The sequence below is a fragment of the Gobius niger genome, assembly GCF_951799975.1.
Source record: "Gobius niger genome assembly, chromosome: 6".
NCBI lineage: Eukaryota > Metazoa > Chordata > Actinopteri > Gobiiformes > Gobiidae > Gobius > Gobius niger.
In genome coordinates this window covers 536067-556715 of record NC_136857.1, presented here as the reverse complement: position 1 = coordinate 556715, position 20649 = coordinate 536067, and the positions used below count along the sequence as shown (strand labels likewise).

General features: G+C 45.4%; 1 protein-coding gene across 1 annotated transcript in view; it reads right to left on the bottom strand.

The window, feature by feature from the left end:
• Positions 1-543: 543 nt before the first annotated feature.
• The window catches only part of LOC306964274 (von Willebrand factor A domain-containing protein 5B1-like), a gene marked incomplete at both ends in the record, with an annotated part of 34985 nt that continues 14879 nt past the window's right edge, over positions 544-20649 (bottom strand). Inside the window, 4 exons of the mRNA XM_079558267.1 lie at positions 544-945; positions 1093-1293; positions 2823-2946; positions 7016-7085. Of these exons, the coding sequence (XP_079414393.1) occupies positions 544-945; positions 1093-1293; positions 2823-2946; positions 7016-7085 (797 nt within the window). The remainder of the gene's footprint in view (positions 946-1092; positions 1294-2822; positions 2947-7015; positions 7086-20649) is intronic.

Below are 20649 nucleotides of genomic sequence, written 5' to 3'. Positions count from 1 at the left end.
ACTGTCAGGGTGGTAGAGGAGCCTCACACACTGTCAGGGTGGTAGAGGAGGGGCCTCACACACTGTCAGGGTGGTAGAGGAGCCTCACACACTGTCAGGGTGGTAGAGGAGCCTCACACACTGTCAGGGTGGTAGAGGAGGGGCCTCACACACTGTCAGGGTGGTAGAGGAGGGGCCTCACACACTGTCAGGGTGGTAGAGGAGGAGCCTCACACACTGTCAGGGTGGTAGAGGAGGGGCCTCACACACTGTCAGGGTGGTAGAGGAGCCTCACACACTGTCAGGGTGGTAGAGGAGGGGCCTCACACACTGTCAGGGTGGTAGAGGAGCCTCACACACTGTCAGGGTGGTAGAGGAGGGGCCTCACACACTGTCAGGGTGGTAGAGGAGCCTCACACACTGTCAGGGTGGTAGAGGAGGGGCCTCACACACTGTCAGGGTGGTAGAGGAGCCTCACACACTGTCAGGGTGGTAGAGGAGCCTCACACACTGTCAGGGTGGTAGAGGAGGGGCCTCACACACTGTCAGGGTGGTAGAGGAGCCTCACACACTGTCAGGGTGGTAGCAGAGCATGTTGAAGTCCAGGTTTTCATCCCAGTGCCTGAGGATGATGAACAGCTGGTTGGCGGCCGCCTTCACAGACGGCAGGTCCTTTCCCTCCGGGACGTCCTGCGACTCCAGCCACAGACTGGCCTTGGCCGCCACCAGCTCCCACTCGATGAAGAAGCTGGCGGAGCTGTGCTCCAGCCAGGCCAGCGCCACGGCGGTGGCCCACACCAGGCTCTCCGTGTCCTGCCCCTCCCGCTTTGGGCCGGGGCCGCTGTCGCCCGCAGACCCCGGGGACAGGGGCAGCTCCGCGGGCGTAGACGGGCTGCCCAGGGAGCAGCTGACCTCCCCCAGACTGACGGGGGCGTTACAGGGGCTGACGGGGGCGTTACAGGGGCTGACGGGGGGGTTACAGGGGCTGACGGGGGCGTTACAGGGGCTGACGGGGGCGTTACAGGGGCTGACGGGGGCGTTACAGGGGCTGACGGGGGCGTTACAGGGGCTGACGGGGGGGTTACAGGGGCTGACGGGGGCATTACAGGGGCTCTGCACTGAGCGGTCAGTGGGCTGCAGGCAGGACTCCAGCTCCGCCCGCCGCTCCTCCTCCAGGCTCTCGGCGCGGCGGCTCAGGCTGCTGCGGTGGAGGCTGAACGGAGACGTCCACTTCAGCTTCTCCATGGGAACACCGATGACCTCACACAGGGCGGGGTCCAGGGGGAAGGCCCCGCTGGCCAGCTGCAGAGACACCTGTGGACAGATTTACATTTATATATGTACTAGCTCAGCTAGTCTCCACATTTGATATTCTGAGATGATGAGTGATTAGAAAGAAATGTCCAAGCCGTCACACAGTTCAGCTGTAGACCAGTGGTTCCCAACCCATTCCAAAAACTATGGCCACTACAAATGTGTAAAATAATGAAGGCAAAAAAAAAATTCAAACAAACAGCAATTGGAGTGTTTGATGCACCCGTGCTCCTTTCTTATAAACTACAACGACAATATTTTCGCTAAACTCAGGGAATTGAATTCAAGAGACAGTGGAATAATTATGGATAAATATTAGGGGTTCAGCTCAAACGGTTTGGTTCACGGTGCAGGACCCGTGGTTTGGTGCAACACGGTAGTTTGCAATCAAAAAAATAATAAGTAGGTTTTGAACTGAAATAGCCTAATGATCGTTGTGAGACAGTATTTATAACCTTACAATAACATAGGCAATGCTTTCAAAGCTGCTTTAGAATCAAATGTACCTCTGGGCTCACAATACGTGAAAGCAAAATAGAAAACAAATGGTAAAGCAGCAAAGAAAAAAAAAGAAAAAAACTACGCAGTGCAGGCCATGCGCTCGTTAACTGGTAGTTTCATTTTCGCTTTTACTCACACGGAGGATAAATCAGTCGGAGCAGCGCGTTTGATTAGAGGCTCATGTATTGGGCAATGTTTTGCGTGTACTTTTTTTCGGAGACAAAGCTTTGGAGACGGTCAGCACCAACCACGCACACACTCAGTACTGTCGCCAGGCGTGTTCCCAAACGGTCTCCCATCCCAGTCCTAACCAGGCCCGTCCCTGCTTAGCTTCAAAGTCGGTATGGGAAATAAACATGGCGGCGCCCAGGCGGCGGCCATTGAGATTGCGTTTTCTATAATAGATTTATATATACACAGAACAGATCAAACCCTTCAGTTTCATGATCCTCAAACATGGCCGTGGGTTTAACTGAGTGATTTACTTTTCATTTCCTTTCTTCCTTCAGTGCGAGACTTAATTGCAGACCTGTGGGTTGGCATTTGTTCAAGACTCCACATGTTTGACACAGACGCACCTGAGCCTGGGTCTGTTCAGAGCGGCTGCTGCTCATTGTTCAGCAAACACTACACGAGCTGGACCGGCCGCGACAGCCTCTCCGGTTCTGTCCAGTCAGCTCACGTTTGTGCAGAGTGAAACAGCCTGTGTCGGCAGAGCAGACGCTCCGACGCCGGTGCCGAGACCGGGACAAACACCAAACTGCAACTTCCATGATGAACGAAGCGATTACACTCTCAATGATCACTTTAAAGTGGAGATTCAGGTGTACGTCTCAGGGACATCCAGGTGCAGGTATACATTTACAAAACAACAATAACACAATGATACAATAACCCCATGCATTCAGAGCATGTTTGCAGAGGTTTAAACTAAAGCAGGAGCAGGATTATAATACAGGGAACAGTGTAATCCGTACCTACATTTTCAACATTTCAAACAGTGTGTTATATCTGAGTTTTCCACCCACCACAGGGATGTAGTCTTTGTTTTCATTGTCACTCTCTCCAATGGAATCCCCCGACTTGCTGTGAGTTCGGCACATGAATCCTTTGGCAGCTCGGGTCAGGAGCCGCGTCCTGCTGAGGGCCAGTCTGAGGAAACAGCAAAGACACGACACGTTTTAAGGTAACACGACCTCAGTGTGTCCTCTGTGCACACTGTGTGTTAACAGGAAGTTCAAAAGCAGCCTGTGTTCAGCACCAGAACCATAGATCTGAAAGAATTGTCAAATGACATCACTATAATTGCTCTTAAAGGGCCGATATCCTGCAGTATCGACTGTTTGGAGCTTTTAGCTGTTGTTTTGCTATTTCCCCTGAGAGGTTTTTGGCTTCATTCATGCCGTTCTAAGCAGCTGAGTTGTGTAATGCCTTATGGCCTGATTTTAATTTATAAAACAGCTTTTTCTTATTTCTGTTGTGAGCTAAAAGAGTGTGTTTCTGTGACCTTCTCTGATGTTTGTGAATCTTCACCAGAATCAAAGTGGATTCACTTTTATAACCAACGCGAGTCCCGTAACGTAAACACCTGATGGAGCGGCGGGACAGAGCAGTGAGTCAATCAAAACATGTGTTAGCATGTGTGTTAGCATGTGTGTTAGCATGTGTGTTAGCCTGTGTGTGTGTTAGCCAGTGTGTGTGTTAGCATGTGTGTTAGCATGTGTGTGTGTGTGTGTGTTAGCATGTGTGTTAGCATGTGTGTGTGTTAGCATGTGTGTGTGTGTTAGCATGTGTGTTAGCATGTGTGTGTGTTAGCCTGTGTGTGTGTTAGCATGTGTGTTAGCATGTGTGTTAGCATGTGTGTGTGTGTTAGCATGTGTGTTAGCATGTGTGTTAGCATGTGTGTTAGCATGTGTGTGTGTGTGTTAGCATGTGTGTTAGCATGTGTGTTAGCATGTGTGTTAGCCTGTGTGTGTGTTAGCATGTGTGTTAGCATGTGTGTGTGTTAGCCTGTGTGTGTGTTAGCATGTGTGTTAGCATGTGTGTGTGTTAGCCTGTGTGTGTGTTAGCATGTGTGTTAGCATGTGTGTGTTAGCATGTGTGCTAGCATGTGTGTTAACCTGTGTGTGTGTTAGCATGTGTGTTAGCATGTGTGTGTGTTAGCATGTGTGTGTGTTAGCCTGTGTGTTTTAGCATGTGTGTTAGCATGTGTGTTAGCATGTGTGTGTGTGTTAGCATGTGTGTTAGCATGTGTGTTAGCATGTGTGTTAGCCTGTGTGTTAGCATGTGTGTGTGTGTTAGCATGTGTGTTAGCATGTGTGTTAGCATGTGTGTTAGCCTGTGTGTTAGCATGTGTGTGTGTTAGCATGTGTGTTAGCATGTGTGTGTGTGTGTTAGCATGTGTGTTAGCATGTGTGTTAGCATGTGTGTGTGTTAGCATGTGTGTTAGCATGTGTGTTAGCCTGTGTGTGTGTGTTAGCATGTGTGTGTGTGTTAGCATGTGTGTGTGTGTTAGCATGTGTGTTAGCATGTGTGTTAGCATGTGTGTGTGTTAGCATGTGTGTTAGCATGTGTGTTAGCCTGTGTGTGTGTGTTAGCATGTGTGTGTGTTAGCATGTGTGTGTGTGTTAGCATGTGTGTTAGCATGTGTGTTAGCATGTGTGTTAGCCTGTGTGTGTGTTAGCATGTGTGTTAGCATGTGTGTGTGTTAGCATGTGTGTGTGTGTTAGCATGTGTGTGTGTTAGCATGTGTGTTAGCCAGTGTGTTAGCATGTGTGTGTGTGTGTGTGTGTTAGCATGTCTGTGTGTGTTAGCCAGTGTGTGTGTTAGCATGTGTATTAGCATGTGTGTGTTAGCATGTGTTAGCATGTGTGTGTGTTAGCATGTGTGTTAGCATGTGTGTGTGTGTTAGCATGTGTGTTAGCCAGTGTGTGTGTTAGCATGTGTGTTAGCATGTGTGTGTGTTAGCATGTGTGTGTTAGCATGTGTGTTAGCCAGTGTGTTAGCATGTGTGTGCGTGTGTGTGTGTTAGCATGTGTGTGTGTGTGTTAGCCAGTGTGTGTGTTAGCATGTGTGTGTGTTAGCATGTGTGTTAGCATGTGTGTTAGCATGTGTGTGTGTTAGCATGTCTGTTAGCCAGTGTGTGTGTTAGCATGTGTGTGTGTTAGCCAGTGTGTGTGTTAGCCTGTGTGTGTGTTTGCATGTGTGTGTGTTAGCCTGTGTGTGTGTTAGCATGTGTGTTAGCATGTGTGTTAGCATGTGTGTGTGTTAGCATGTGTGTGTGTGTTAGCATGTGTGTGTGTTAGCATGTGTGTTAGCCAGTGTGTTAGCATGTGTGTGTGTGTGTGTGTGTGTGTGTGTTAGCATGTCTGTGTGTGTTAGCCAGTGTGTGTGTTAGCATGTGTGTTAGCATGTGTGTGTGTTAGCATGTGTTAGCATGTGTGTGTGTTAGCATGTGTGTGTGTTAGCATGTGTGTTAGCCAGTGTGTGTGTTAGCATGTGTGTTAGCATGTGTGTGTGTTAGCATGTGTGTGTTAGCATGTGTGTAAGCCAGTGTGTTAGCATGTGTGTGCGTGTGTGTGTGTTAGCATGTGTGTGTGTGCTAGCCAGTGTGTGTGTGTGTTAGCATGTGTGTTAGCATGTGTGTGTGTTAGCATGTCTGTTAGCCAGTGTGTGTGTTAGCATGTGTGTGTGTTAGCCAGTGTGTGTGTTAGCCTGTGTGTGTGTTTGCATGTGTGTGTGTTAGCCTGTGTGTGTGTTAGCATGTGTGTGTGTGTTAGCCTGTGTGTGTGTTAGCATGTGTGTGTTAGCATGTGTGTTAGCATGTGTGTGTTAGCATGTGTGTTAGCATGTGTGTTAGCCTGTGTGTGTGTTAGCATGTGTGTGTGTAACTGATTTGTGAAGTAACTTCACTTATTGCACTGAAAAGTGGATAAAAATGTCTGACTTAAAGAAATAAGTTCTTATTTTTTCCCTAAATAATAATGTTTTGCCGAGCAAAGTTTTCTTGAGAAAAAAAAATATTTTAGGAAATAAAATCTAGCCATTTCTTGTTCAGATAAATTTGCTAAAAAAACATGCTAGTTTTTCTTGTAACAAGAAAGAAAAACTTTTTGAATCTTCTTCAGTTTTAGACAAAGAATATTTTTTATTATTTTAAGAAAAACTAAGATCAACAACTCTTAATGTAACCTCACAGCTCGAAGGTCCCGGGTTCGATTCCCACCAGGACGGGGCCTTTCTGTGTGGAGCGTGTTCTCCCCATGTCTACCACTAAAAACATGTACAATAGGTGAATCCTCCAGCAGGTGATTCTGACCATCAGCCTGGCTCCACATCATGGACATGCGTCCCGGGCGCGGCAATACTTTCCTTAAATATTAGTGTTTATTAAGAACATTTTGCTCCGAAATGTGAGTCATTTAGAACATTTTACTTAAATCAAGCAACATTTAAGTAAAATATCCACAATCTTTCACTAAATAAGAATGTTTTCCTTAAGTTATTCCATTTTCTGAGGACACTTTTCTTAATTCTAGCTTTTTATTTGCTTAAATTTAGTGTTTCTTTCTTGTTTTATGATGAGAAAAATATAAAATATAAATAATAGAAATAAGAATTCTTAACAAGAAAAAAATGCTGACCCCATTGGCAGAATTTTTTCTGCCAATGACAAAATGTCTTGTTTTTTCCCCCTTGTTTTTAGAGGGTACTTTTTGCAGTTTGTATTTATATTTCTTACAGCTAGTAATACATGTGTGGATTAGCTCGGAGAGAGGGGGCGGAGTTAACTGAATTGAAGCGTTGTGTCTTCCGGGTTTGCAAAATACCCCCTGAAAATACTTATATTTCTCACATAAATGAGTTCTCCATAGTGGTCGAGGTGCAGTATATCATATAAACGCCTATAGTTTACTTTGGGAAGGCTACAACAGCAGATACAGACCCTTTAAATAAATTCAAAGGTAACGTTGTCCAAAAGTGCAGACAGAGGGTCAGGAAATAAAATCTATATAAATCTTGACAGGTGGAAACAATTTGTTTTAGGAAAGTCCAAGCTGCACGTTTTGAATTTCAAGGAGTGTCTGAACACGGATGAAGATCGTGCTGAAGTTGAGGAGGGTAAGATTCAAAAGTCCTCACCTCTGATACTCAACACGTCTCAAATGTTCTTAACTCTTTTCCCACAGACTTCTGAAAGAGAACACGATGCACGGTTTACCTGGCTGAGAAAAGGCTCTCCACCGACTTCTGGGACTGGTCCGAGGTCACGGACGGGCTGCGCTGGGACACTTGGGTTCCCCGGGTTCATCGGAGGAGATGCAGGTGATACAAACAAAACAAACAAAACCCACACGCTTTAGCTTCTTCAAACAGTCTGCCTTTAAAGGAACAGGCCAGCGTTTTTACAGAGATATGTTCTCACCTGAGCTTAGACGAGTTGATGTGTACCTGCCTGGTCTTTGTGTGTGCCCTCAGTCAGCATTTGGCCTCTCCCAGTACATTCCTATGTCTCCAAATGGGACAGGTACACATGAACTCGTCTAAGCTCAGGTAAGAACAGATCACAGTCTGGAAGAACGGTGGCCTGTTCCTTTAAGGATGCAACAATTCTAGCAACATTGTCTACAACAAAAGCCAAAAATGGACCAGGAACAGTTGTTTTTAGACTTAAAGGGACACTGTGGAACATTTTGGACTATACTGTTGCCATCAGTATAAAACCTATGACCAGCTCAACACAGACAACGGCATTACTGCAGTGGGTAATCAAATAATGGATCTGGATGAAGAAGACTTTAGTCGACATATCCATGGCAACGAGCCGGAGACACACCCACTCATAGGAAAGTTACACTCATGTCTTTGGAGAGATGTTTGTTATATTATATATTTCAATTATGAAAATAACTGTCATGAAATAAATGTGTGAATTTCAATGTTATTTATTGGGTAAAATTCTACGTGGTGCGGCTTTAACCTTGTAGAAGAGTGGCGTTTTTTGGGCTTCTTTTTAGCTGCAATTCCTGATCTTATATCAGTACCTGTCCAACAGGGGGTTTAAAGGTGAAAATGGAGTAATCATTCCTGATGTGATAGAACCGATGCTGAGAAAGGGGAAATTGAGGTAAAGCAGACAGTTCAGGCTTGGGCTGTCTAAACGACTCGAATGCTTTGTATGAGAGTTGTATTACTTAAAAATGTGGAGGAAGATGCCTTAAACAGGGTCTGATAGAAAATAAAGGAGTATAAAAAGTAGTTTAGATTCCCTAACCTCGCTTGCTCCCACAAAAGTTCCCAATGAAAAGGGCGTTATAAAAATGAGCATATCTGCAGAAAATAAAAAGAAAGAGTTTTGTTATATTGATTTTTATTTTTTTATTAAGACTTTGAATATTTTTTTATTTTTATTAAGACTTTGAATATTTGTTGTGAATGCTTTTATTATGATTGATGAAGTTTAACATGAATCTATTTTCCTTTTTTACCAAAATAAGATATAACATGTGGGTTATTGTTAGAAACATACCAAGTTTACAAAGGTTTACCAGAGTGCTTCAATTCTCATTCAATGGTTATCACTGCTAAATGCTATAAAAATGATAAAACAAAGAAAGCAATGCTATAAAAATGATAAAACAAAGAAAGCAATGCTATAAAAATGATAAAACAAAGAAAGCAATGCTATAAAAATGATTATAATGGATATAAAATGTTTTGTTGTTTCTCATTTATCTGATCAGGTTTTCAGATCAGTATTTTTGTAACCAGGTACATGATGTGTGTGTAAGATAGCGATTGTGCAACAGGGGAAGAGAGGTGGCCCCTCATGAGGAGATTGTGCAACGGGGGGAGTGATGGCCCTCTATGCTCCATTGGAAATGTAAGCAGAGTTGGCGTCTCTGACGCGACGCTATCAAATAACAGGAAACACCTCGCACCTAGCCTTCTCAGAAGAAGGGACGTGGTTGTGGGTTGTAAAAATCCCCCCGCTTGTGACGTAGACCTTATGTCCTTCACAAAGTAGATAAATACGGCTGCTCTGACAGCTATACGTTGGTCGCAACAAGTTTACTTGGCTGACGGCTCATGGATGTTTTCTGACCCCGGGGGCCATCACTTCTCTCCTACTTTGTCTTACGGATGGTGACGGAGACATTTTCACCTAAAAGAGTTCGAGAGCGCATGGGTAAGGCCTGATTTTTGGGGCTCGACCGCATTATCTGATACTTGTAAGATCTGCTTTTGTGGTTGACTATAAAGCACTTATCCTTCACTGGGGCGATTCTCACTTAGCAGAGGGTACCAGTTGTTCACCTGCTTACTCATTTAGAGAGTTGTGTGTTCCGGCAACTGGGCCTCTAAAGAGATCTGGTCACTTTTGACTTTGGTGAAGGATCAGGGTTGTCTCCAGACCACATTAGTCTTACGATTACAATCACTGCACAAAATGAGCGGCGGGCCTTCAGGCTGATCTTATGCGCATAAACAGTAAAGGTGTTCTGTCTCTGTCCCTCTGTTGCATTGTATGGAATTTGGAATATTGAATCTGTGACATATGGAATTTGGAATATTGAAATCTGCGAAATAAATAATTTGATTGGATCCTAAAACTACAACTGGGGTAAGTGTCCTTTTATTATGACAACTAAATTGCATAATCCTGATATCTCGATGTTTTGAATGGTTTTGGTGATGGTGTGAAAGTGTATTGTTGTGGGATTAGTAAATGTACCAGGAGTCTTAGGTTAGACTGTCAATCCTCACTACAGTTCTGGAAGTCTCCCACTCGACTACCACGACGTTAAGAAGGTGACCCCAGAAACCATAAGAGGCTCGGCAGGGACTTCCCGTCTGAGGCTGTAGTGAGTGTATCCCGAGTCAGGCTTCTGCCAAGAGCTCAGGTTTATTCGGACAAACGGACCCATAGCCGGGGTACTCTCCACGCATGGCGTCACGAACAGGATCAATTATCTCATAAACCAAGCTGAGAGTTGATTAACGATCCTAGTGTTAGGAACAGTGTTTTAAGCATATGACTCTGGAAGCCTTAGGGCTTGGAATCACAAATCACCTAAATAGATTTCGGAGGCTTTGGGGCCTGGAATCTGGTCATGGGACCAATACAGTGTAGAGCAGAACGCTCGTAAAAAACGGATTATAGGACTTAAAATAGTTTAAAGTAAAAGGTTGGGTAATAGGTTTAGAAACTAAAGGACTAATTAGTGATCCAGGACTGGCCACGCTGAGGAACTAATTGGACCAAGGGTCTCTGCACTCAGTGAGTCCTAGAAGTAGTATAGAAGCTCAAGGGAGCTTTTAATGGTTAGACTAGGGACTTAGGGAACTGTGTATGGTAAATATTGGTATACCCGGAGAGAGTGGATTCTATAGGTGAGAAATCCCAAAAGTATCTGGAAGAGGGCTCATTACGGCTGAGTGTCAGAGGAGCTAAAAGAAAGTACTGTGCGATATCCAGTGGGAGAGAAGGCCCCTGAGATACTAACTGCAACGGGTTCCTAACGTAAGGGAATAGCCGCTTGTCGCATTAAGAGAAATCTTTGCCCCGATTAATGGTTAAAGGATAAGGAATATTCTAGCGGGGTTCAGCTCAAAATGTTACGGTCTAGTAGGAAAAAGGATGTTACAAAAGGCGCAAAGAAAGGTGTGAAAGCTAAACAGAAACTTGACATTGCATACGCTGCGAGCGATGGAAATAGAACTGCGACACCACCACAGGCACCACCTCATGTATGGCTCGGGGATAAAGGAGTAGGGATAGTGCAAGCTAGACTGGAGCAAATAATGATACCAAGTCGAGGACAGCGCAAAGTGATTCTAATATCCAGCGCTAATACAGCTTTGCAAGCCGGAGGAGGAATAGCAAAAGCAGCACAATCCATATTCCCTATGTCCCACCACAGAGCTATTGAGGACATAAATAAAAGCCAATATGGAACTTTCCCTTTGACTCCATTTGATCCCATACTAGTCCGCAATGATGATGACGGGGCAGGATATGATAGATTGGCACCAGCAGGCCCAGGGGGAACACCTGATTTCATCAGTTTAGTTCCATGGAGAGCATCAGAGGAGGTAGCACCAGGCACGCAGAATACACAGATAGCAATGGCATATTTGGCTACGCTGCAGGGCTTAGGAGGTTTGAATGAATTTCAAGACGGTATTGTGCTAATGACAATTATGGGAGGCGCACTTTTTGGATACGATATCAGAACGGCCTTTGACCTGTTGGTGGAGGCAGCTAAGTGTTATGAGCTAGTTGGATTTACGCCAATAATAATGGTTCCTGATAAGAACAATTATAAGCAGGTGTTAAACGCTTTCAGAGCACAGAATCCTAAAGCTTGGGACCAATCACACCCAGCAATGATGAAGGCAATGTCACTGTGTACCTTACTACAGCAGAAAAAATATGAATTAGCGGAACTACGTACAGCTAATGCGGTGGATGAGGACCCTGATCATGAAGGTGAACAAAAACTAATGCAGGAAATAAGTCAAATTTCAAACTGCACCCTTCCGGATAAACGTAACAAACCAGCTCCACACCCGGAAAACTCCTTCGTAGTAGGCAAATGTTTCCACGGCTTAGGCTTGTTACAGGACAGGTTTAAACAACAGAGAAAGCAGAGTCAGTCTGGTTCCCTGCGATCCAGGCACACGGAGGTAACGGTAGTTTATACTGACGCTTTCCTCCCTGGAGAGGCAGAAAAGAGACTTCTACAGAGTAATGCGGTAAACAACCTTAAGCGCGTTACGTTCGAAGACAAACCCATGGGAGGACATTATCCTAGTATCAATCGATTAAGGGATGTAGTGGCTGAAATACCAGGTTATGTTCCAACGGCACCACCTGCGATTTCGTCCACATCAGGCACCCAAGTAGTGCGCCCTAAGACTAAAAACCCTGGCTCCTCTCGCATTCCTCCATCCAGTAGTAAAACCCTAGTTAAACAAGGAAACCCTGACACCCCCAAAGACTCCACAGTCTACTCAGTGCCCTACCAGTTTACAGGCAGTCAGGAAGGTTCCCGTAAAATAACGATAATTGACCGGGCACAGTGGACCCCATTCCCTCAACCACAATTCTCAGCTAGTGTAGGAAGGTCAGAATTACCCCCACACCGAGCGGAAGAAGGTGATGAGTCGGAAGAAAATCGGGATATAGAGAGGGAGCAGATAATGGTTAATATTAGTGAAGAAATGAACCCAGGAGCTGTAACCAGCTTCCCTCCTGTAAACCACCAACAACAACAGACAGACCCACCAGTTGGCTTGTCACCAGAAGCGAAAGCAGCTTGGAATACTTATCAGTACGTTACTCAGGAGGCACAATCTATAATGAGTAAGGGCATTGCCAGTGATGAGGAGGTTAATCAGGCTCGCTACGGTAACATGGAAGACCTCCAGAACCGATGGCATAGCCACAGTCAGGAAGTTAGAGACGAGCTATGTGTGTACACAGGTTTAGATCCTGCTGGAGTGTTTAGACACCCCTGGATGGCTTATATACAGGAACTGTATCAGGCGGCTTTCAGCCGGCAGATTAGAGAAAGAGAGGAAGCACGGGCTCAAGCGGGGCAGCAGCAGCCTCAGACAACCGAAGGTTACTCCTTTCGGATGGAACGCTTTAGAGAACCCACCATAGAAGACTTAGTCGCGGAAGCTCGGGAAGAAATAGTCATAAAACATCTGTTAAAAGATGAAGGCTTAACTCGCTCCCCTGTTCAGGGCACTGGTAGAACAGGTGAGACCTCACCCCGAGCCGCTAGCAATTCAGATGAAAACTTACCACCAGCCGCAATCATACAGGAGCAGGCCTCTCCAAGAGGAAACTACCAGAGTTTTGAAGAAGAAAGCACAGAGGATGAGGGAGAAAGTACCGAGGACGAGGACCTAGGCGATCTCCCAATACCACCCAACCCTAATTATGACCCAGAAAACGCATTGCCCCGAGAAAGTTAAAAGATAATCGAAAACATAGTTCCCCTGACAGCTCATGTCTCTGATGAACCACTGGTTCTGACAACAGAATTTGACGAGGAGGGAGGTACTATTACAGTAATGAACGAGAAACGTAAAACCTTAGCCTTGATCAGTTACGTCTGGACAGATACTGAGAAACGATTCACAGAACCAGAAAAGGAGCTACAACTCCTAATGAAAGCCTATAAATATCTTTGCAAATATGCTGTATCGAAAGGTGTCACAGTACTTACTTCCTCAGGGTTGGTTATGGAAACCAAGAAGGATGTTATTCCCGGAGCTAGAGCTTATCTTAGCAGGTGGGGAAAGTGGGAACTTATGTTAACCGACCCCACGTGGAAAATCACTACCAACCCCAATGCTAAATTTGATAATATCATAAAAAAGGAACCAGAAGAAGTATTTAAACCTCAGGTAACACTCTTCACAGATGGAAGCTGCAAGGCAGGAGAAAAGTTGGCTGCATGGGGACACACAGCATATGGGCCCACAGGTAGACTTATGGTCAAGAAGAGGGGCACCGTTGAAGGGTCAGCTCAGACAGCAGAAGTAAAGGCAGCTATGATGGCACTGGCATGGGCAGACCGCAGAAAAAAGTAAGTCATCCGCATAGTAACGGACAGCATGTATGTACATGACGGGATGACAGAAAATCTTAAGTATTGGCAGCAGAAGGAATTCCAGAGCCTCAAAGGAAAAGATTTGGCAGACAAAGAAAGTTGGGAAATCATAGCAAAGCTGATGAAAGGGCGCAGAATAAAAGTCGACCATATTAAAAGTCATACCAAGGGAACCTCAGAGGATCATGTACGAAATGCAGAAGTGGATCAGTTAGTACAAAATAGGGCTCAAAGTATTATTGGATCCAGAGTAGCCATTTTCCCGAAATCATGGTACTACACAGATGAAGATGGCTTAAATAGGCTACAAATCCCCAAGGAAGAAAACTATCACTTTCTTGAAAATACCCACAAGGCACTAGGCCACATAGGACGACAGAGAATGGGACAGTGGATTTTTGATCAAGGGATAGTCATCAATGATTGGTACAAGGATTATAAGGAAATGAAAGACAATTGCGAGGTATGTGCCCTGAAGGGAGGGAGGAAACATGTCAAATATCAAATGAAACAGATAGCTACGGATGAACCAGGAAAGCATTCTTCAGCTGATGTAGGACATTTAAACCAAAGGAGTCAAAGAGGAAACACAAAGTTCCTAGTAATAACAGACAATGCAGGAAGCAGAGGTCGAGTATATCCGATTAAGAATGAGTCTAGTGCTACCTTCGTGCATTGTTTTTGTCAATATTTACTAGAGGTGGAAGACCCTCAGACGTTGAGAACGGACAACAGCACTATGTTCGTTGCAGCTAAGACTAAACGTCTGTTGGAGGATCTGGGAATCACCCACATATGTGGAACCCCCTATGCCTCACAGACTAATGGGATAGCAGAGAGAGCGATAAGAACCGTGAAGGAAGCGATAGTTACCCTAGGAGAGGAACAGTGGGACAGCCCCCTGAACATTTTAAAGATTAGTCAGATGCTGTCATTGCCTCACCTGGGAACTAAGAAACGGGAAATTGACGATAAACCTCCTGATTTGCAGGTAGGAGACGAAGTTTGGATTAGCAATAGAGGAAAAGAAGCAGGGAAGTGGGTGCTTAGGAGCCTTGAAGGTGCTGCCAAGGTAACTAAAATCAAGGGGAACGTAATTGAAGTGACAGATACTGTACGGACATACCTCGTCCACCCTACTCAATTACTGCTCAAATCTCGTGCGTCGCCTACCCAACCTAGCTCATAGGATTAGAATGCCGCGACAAAAGCAGCAACAGACAAAGGAACAAAGGCAGGAAATGAAGAAGAGACGGGCTAAAGGACGAAACAAGCGCGAGGTGCGCTTGACTAAGGAACAGTTAGAAGCACAAATGGCCTCTCTCGTAATCGATGAAGATGATGAGGGATGTGATGAAAGTGTAGAAGGAGCATGTGCTCCACAAAAGGATCTAGTTGGGGATAGGCAACGTAGGATCCAAGACGAGGAAGTAAGGTCTCAGTTAGTTGATGATGAGATAGGAGATGCCACACCTAAACCGTTCAAAGAGATGGAAGGAAAAACATCTGGCGCCCGGGGTCTGGTCATAATAAAAGCGACAGTACCAATTATGAAGGGTATTATCCGTCCTTTTTCGGACTGGAGAACCAATCCAATCTGGAGACCTTATACACCAGGAAATTGTGTTCTTTGTTGTCGACCTGTTTTTGTGGAACTTTGGCACGGATTGAAAAGAGATAGACCTAGGACATTTAATTTCAGGATAGAAGGCAACCCATGTGTGGAATTGCCAGGGAAGTATAGAGTGTCTCTTTGCACCACGTGTATAAATATTGCCCCTGGTTAGCCAGGGCTATGTAGCTCCTGGGATGTTCACTGAGCCCACAAGTTCCTAGTGTGAGTGGTATGATTGATATGTAGTAATTGTGTGTTGTAGTGAACGGGAGCTGAATGGACGGAGCATGGCAGCCGAATTAGAAGACTAGCGTATTTCCTACTAGAACAGGGACTAAGGACTATTATACAGCCTTGACAGACTAAATATAAGGAGACCAATTGCCTCCAAAGGAGGATGAATTATCAGAGGAGGAAGTAGATGATAGTGATAATTCTACCTCCCATTACAGGCAATCAATGACTTATACTAAATACTTACTTATACTAAAAGCTGGAAAGTCAGGCATACAATCGACCGAAAAATAACCCATTTGCAGTTTCTCTAAAATAGGACACGTTACTTTATCACCCCAAATAGACGCCAGGCTAAGAAAATGAGATTAAACTGGTTTGAGATTGTTGTCGCATGGTGGCATCGCAAGCATTATGAGCTTAAGGCCCGCCGCATCTTAGCAGAGAGAGATAGGGCAAGGGACATTCAAGGACAACTGTCACAGGCCCAATTAGCACGCAAGGCATATAAGCGTAAAAAGAAGATTAAAGACTGGGAAAAACACCTGCGGATGGGATGGGTACCCAGAATTGTTATAATCATCCTAGCCATAGTAACTCTGGCTCTGGCCGTCCAGTTAGGGCAGAAAACCGTTAAGGAAGTAGAAAAGACAGGGTCCATGAAGAGAACTATCAAAGAGAAGGTGGTGAAGTGTAAAGACTGTGCCACTTACACTCCTGTGCAGGATGTATTATATCCCATACCGTATGGGACGGGCAATATGTCAGTGTTTGACCAGACGGATTATATAATTAAAGGAGTTAAGTTTCTAATGATAACCCAGGGATTGTACGGGAAATGTAATCAAACAGTATTTTTCGGGTCTCAGGAAAAACAGGCAGGGAACGTAACTAATGCTACAGAACCAGGGCAACCCACAGAGTCTCCATTAGATGGAGATAATTGCACACTGCCAGTCTCTACGAATGTGTCAACCCCACTTGGGAATCTAAGTACCTTCATCCTTACAACCGTTAGACCGAATCCGAGCACCCTTGCCCCTACCACCGCTAAGCCAACCATAGACAACACAGTCCGGGCAGTCTGCCAGGTCACATTTACAAAACCCCTAGTGACAGGATGTGACATAATCTTTGTGCCATACACAGGCCCGTGTTGCGAGTTGAAAATAATGAAAATCATGAAACTTATGTCGGAAACTGCGTATCGAAACCTATGCGCGATTAAGAAAGTTTATAAGGAACAGAACTTAACCACAGGCTCGGCAGCAACGTGGGACCAATACGTCCAACAATTTCAAAATTCCACCCAAGACGGGCTGATAGTTAGGCATGCGACAATATCTAGAAGGCCAGGATATCTGAGCCTCATGGGAACAATCAAAGCTACCAAAACGGTACAGTGCAGCTACGTGGCCTATGGTCAGACCAGTAGGCACGGGTGGACAATCACCGAAACGACTTATGGCCTGCTTAAAACTTGCCAAAAGCTGGGAAACGATACGGTGTGGATGGTGCCTCTACACAAGGTCCTCACTAAAGAGGAATTCGAGCAACAAGACTTTCCCTGGCGGACAACACAGGAGACTGAGGCGCTATCCGACCTAACTGAATTGACCCGGGAAGAAATGTTTGCCGGAATCATGCCAACTTTGGGTGAGGAGGATCACTGGCCAAGAGAGCAGGGGGGAGGAAAACCCAGGAGATCCAGACAGACACTGCATAAGAAATGGCACTGTACGAACGATGAAATGGCATGGTTTCAGGGGATATACTGGAAAATTTGGAATATGACTGGTGGCGTTGGAAAGCTAACTTATGGTAACGGCACTAAATGTTCGCACCCTATTATAGAGTTTACCAGTTTTAGGACTGCCCAGAGTCCGTGGGGGCCGAGTAACTTTAGCCTGGACAAGGATCCGGCCCAGGGGCTGAACTTGTCCGATACCCGTAGGCATTGTGTGATTTATCTGAGACCACAAGAACTGGGTGCAAGAGACCTAGATGGAATCAAGCAGTGTTTTTTTGTTAACATGAATAACACATTCCCGAACTGGGCATCTCCAGTACCCATGGGCTCACATGTCAACCAACAGGAAATTTATGCAGACTCGGCCACAGACGGAGGGGAATTTACTGCAATATATGAACCACTAACAAAGAGCGGAAACAACTTCACGTGGGAGTGGCTACTTTTCGTTCTCCCAGAGGAGGACTGGAAGAACATCGATGCGCAGAAGGACCCAGGTTCTGATTTAAATCAGTTCCTTAGGAAATTCCCTAGAACCCAGCAGAGGCTTATGTGGAGTCAAACCGGACAGTTTGCGCGCGATGAGATTCTGTGCGGCTCTCGGAGAATGACCAACAGGGAACAGCTTAATCCAGCTGACGGCAACGGTGCCTGCTGGAGAATTACTGTAGGAATATCCCTCCCACAAATGTCCAGACAGCCTTACCAGGCCTGGACTGCAAAAGGACGCTCTGAGCTAAGAGATGCCTCAGTCATCTTACTGGTGACGATTTGACGCAGGTCACCCACGCATACCAGCTAATTGCTGACTCGCGGTCATCTAATTATAAATATTCGAGAGTTTGGCCATTCAAAAACGAAACTTGGGAAGAAGCAATGTTTCATTGTTCCAAACATCTGCCTGACAAATTGACTGACTTACATTTTCACTCCGGAGATAATGCATCCATGTTAATGGAGGCCTGGGAATGGTTTCAGTTAGCAGGAATGATCTTAGGCCGCAACCAAGGGTGGAACAGCTTTGACTCGGAACAGATGGATACCCTGGTCATCCCGTATGTTATGAGTATCCCCAGAACCAGTAAACGCGTGGAACATAAGTTTATGGTTTATCCTGAGCCGCCTCATGACCACGATGGTCTGAAACACTTGAGGCAATCTATCAGGAAGGATTGGAAACACAAAATGAAAATTGAGAGTTATGATCATGGTTGGTACTCGGATGAAATTAGATCTGAAAACATGACGGAATGGAGTCATACTAGAGAATGGGAGCCGTTCACCAAACAAGGCTTGCCCACCAGTAATGGCCTAAGTGATAATCTGGGGATACAGGCTAGCGTTCCCACCTGGTGGGGATGGTTAAATAGAGTCCAGTTCGGCCCTGCTCGTAGCTGGATGAATCTGACCAAGATGCATAGGGCATATAAAGCTTTCTTGACCAGGTCTGAGAATAGGTGGGCTCGTGGGGTTTATATTACGAATTGGGCCCTTTCCCCTAGGGACTTACTCTCATGGAAGGGACTGGACTGGAATGTGCCGTTCAGGTTTGGACCTCCCGACCGCCTTAGGAATTTGCTCCCAGGTTTTTTGCATACTATTAAACGGCATAATAAACACGCGGGAGTCTGGTACTGGAAGGACACCGTCCAATCTCCATTCCCCTATCAACTATTTAACTTACACACGACTGAGCGGGCTCTGATGCACAGGATGCCCCAAAGTGACTGGACCTGGACTGGGAGTGGTACTAATTCTATCCACGATCCCCATACCATCGATTTACGATGGATCCCAGTTTCCCCGGATATACAATGGAAACAGCTTAGGTGGGGGGATGCAACGGAGGCCTGGAAATTAGTGATTACGGAACCGGAGGGCAAGCGATTAGTTGAAGAAGCGAACCCGTATACTGGACGCCCGAGACGATACTCGCTGGCAGAGAATGAATGGCAACCATGTTATTTACTACCGAACAAAACGTGGGCCTGCTCCTCAAACAAAACCGAGATGGTAAGAGTAAGAAAATTAACAAATTCAACATACGCCTTTGGCTCAGGAGCCTTCCTAGATAAAAACCGGCAAAAGACGTGCAGTATTCCAGGGAAGCATTATAGGGTCCCCAACTGGCCCAAACGTGTAGCGTCTATAGGATGGCTACAAGGTGTAGACATAGGGGGGCTAATGAGGGACAGGTACATGTTCACTAAAAACGTATTATGCCGAAAAAACGGCTTCCAGATCATGGACACTACAACAACCGAAAAAGCAGAGTTTGAAAGTGACTTGGCTGCACGTAATCTTAATCGATCCGACCCCTGGTGGATCCCAGCTGCGGCCTCTAGATCATGTCAGCCATTGGAGGAAACAATCTCAACAGTGACCTCCGATGATCTGTTTAACTGCTCTGATCTGGGCATCCATACGAGAAGACCATACGTCTGGCCCAGAGCCTCGGGTGTCTCACCATGGAGACTGGCAGGAGCAATGTTATTGGGCGCCACAGTACATGGTGTCAAGCAAGGCGTAGTGGACACAGCAGAGGCAGTGCAATGGTGGGTCAAAGAAGTCTTTTGGTACTTAAAATGGATAATGATAGCCATCGCTGTGCTTATAGTACTGGCAATATTTTGGAAATTTCTTGCAGTTTTAAATTGTCTCAGGAAAATCTGCTGCATCCCATGTAGATGGATTTCAGACCACAAGAACAGGAGGGAGGAAAAGATTACTAAGTTGATGATTAGAAAATTATATGAGGATGTAAAGGAGAAGAAAAAGGAAAAGGTTAAACAAAATAAAGTTGCCAGGGTAAAGAAACTCATTCATAAAGATCTGGAGCAGGGGAGAGAGGGAAGAAGGAGGCCCCTAGCTGGAGGCGGGAACCCCTTACGTAATAATAACCCTGACACGGAAGCACCGCTCATTCTGGGTTAATGCTCCACAGGATACACTTCCTCCTTGCAGACTGAATGGCTTCCTCTAACCAGACAACCAATAACGCAACCGACTCCGAAGCAGACCCGGGAGGGACTGTAGCTACTTCAGCGGTAGGATGGCTTTTCCTAATACCAATTCTAACTTCAATACTGAGAATCTTGACTAACCGTAACTATAGGAATGCGACGGGAACCATAATAATTCTACTGGTGATCTTGGCCATTAGCGTTGTTATGGTTACTAGGAGCCTGGTGGGGCTCAATTTGGTTGATGGATCTGTATTCTATTTGGTGTTAGTTCTAATTCAACACCGTTTGTTTATACCACAAAGCCTGTATGATAAAAACGCTAATGTATGGAGAGCTAGTTTCTTTGTGTACGGTGCTCAACAGGCTATTGAACAGACCCTTAAGGTCCAGTTGAAATTTATCCCAAATTTTGTGGAACCCCTTTTAGGCATAGGAGGAGCCTGCTGGGTTATGTTGTGTTTCTTTGCGCTTAAAAGAAAGTCAACTGGAAAATTTAATTCAAGAAACAACAGAAAAACGTGGCTCGGACTACTAATGGAAACTGGGTGTTTCATTGTTGGACTGGTATTGATGCTCATATGGGGACAACCAGCTGCGCTATTTGTTCTAATGTATGCATGCTATGTTTCAGGCAGTATCACCAGAGCTCACCACAGAGAC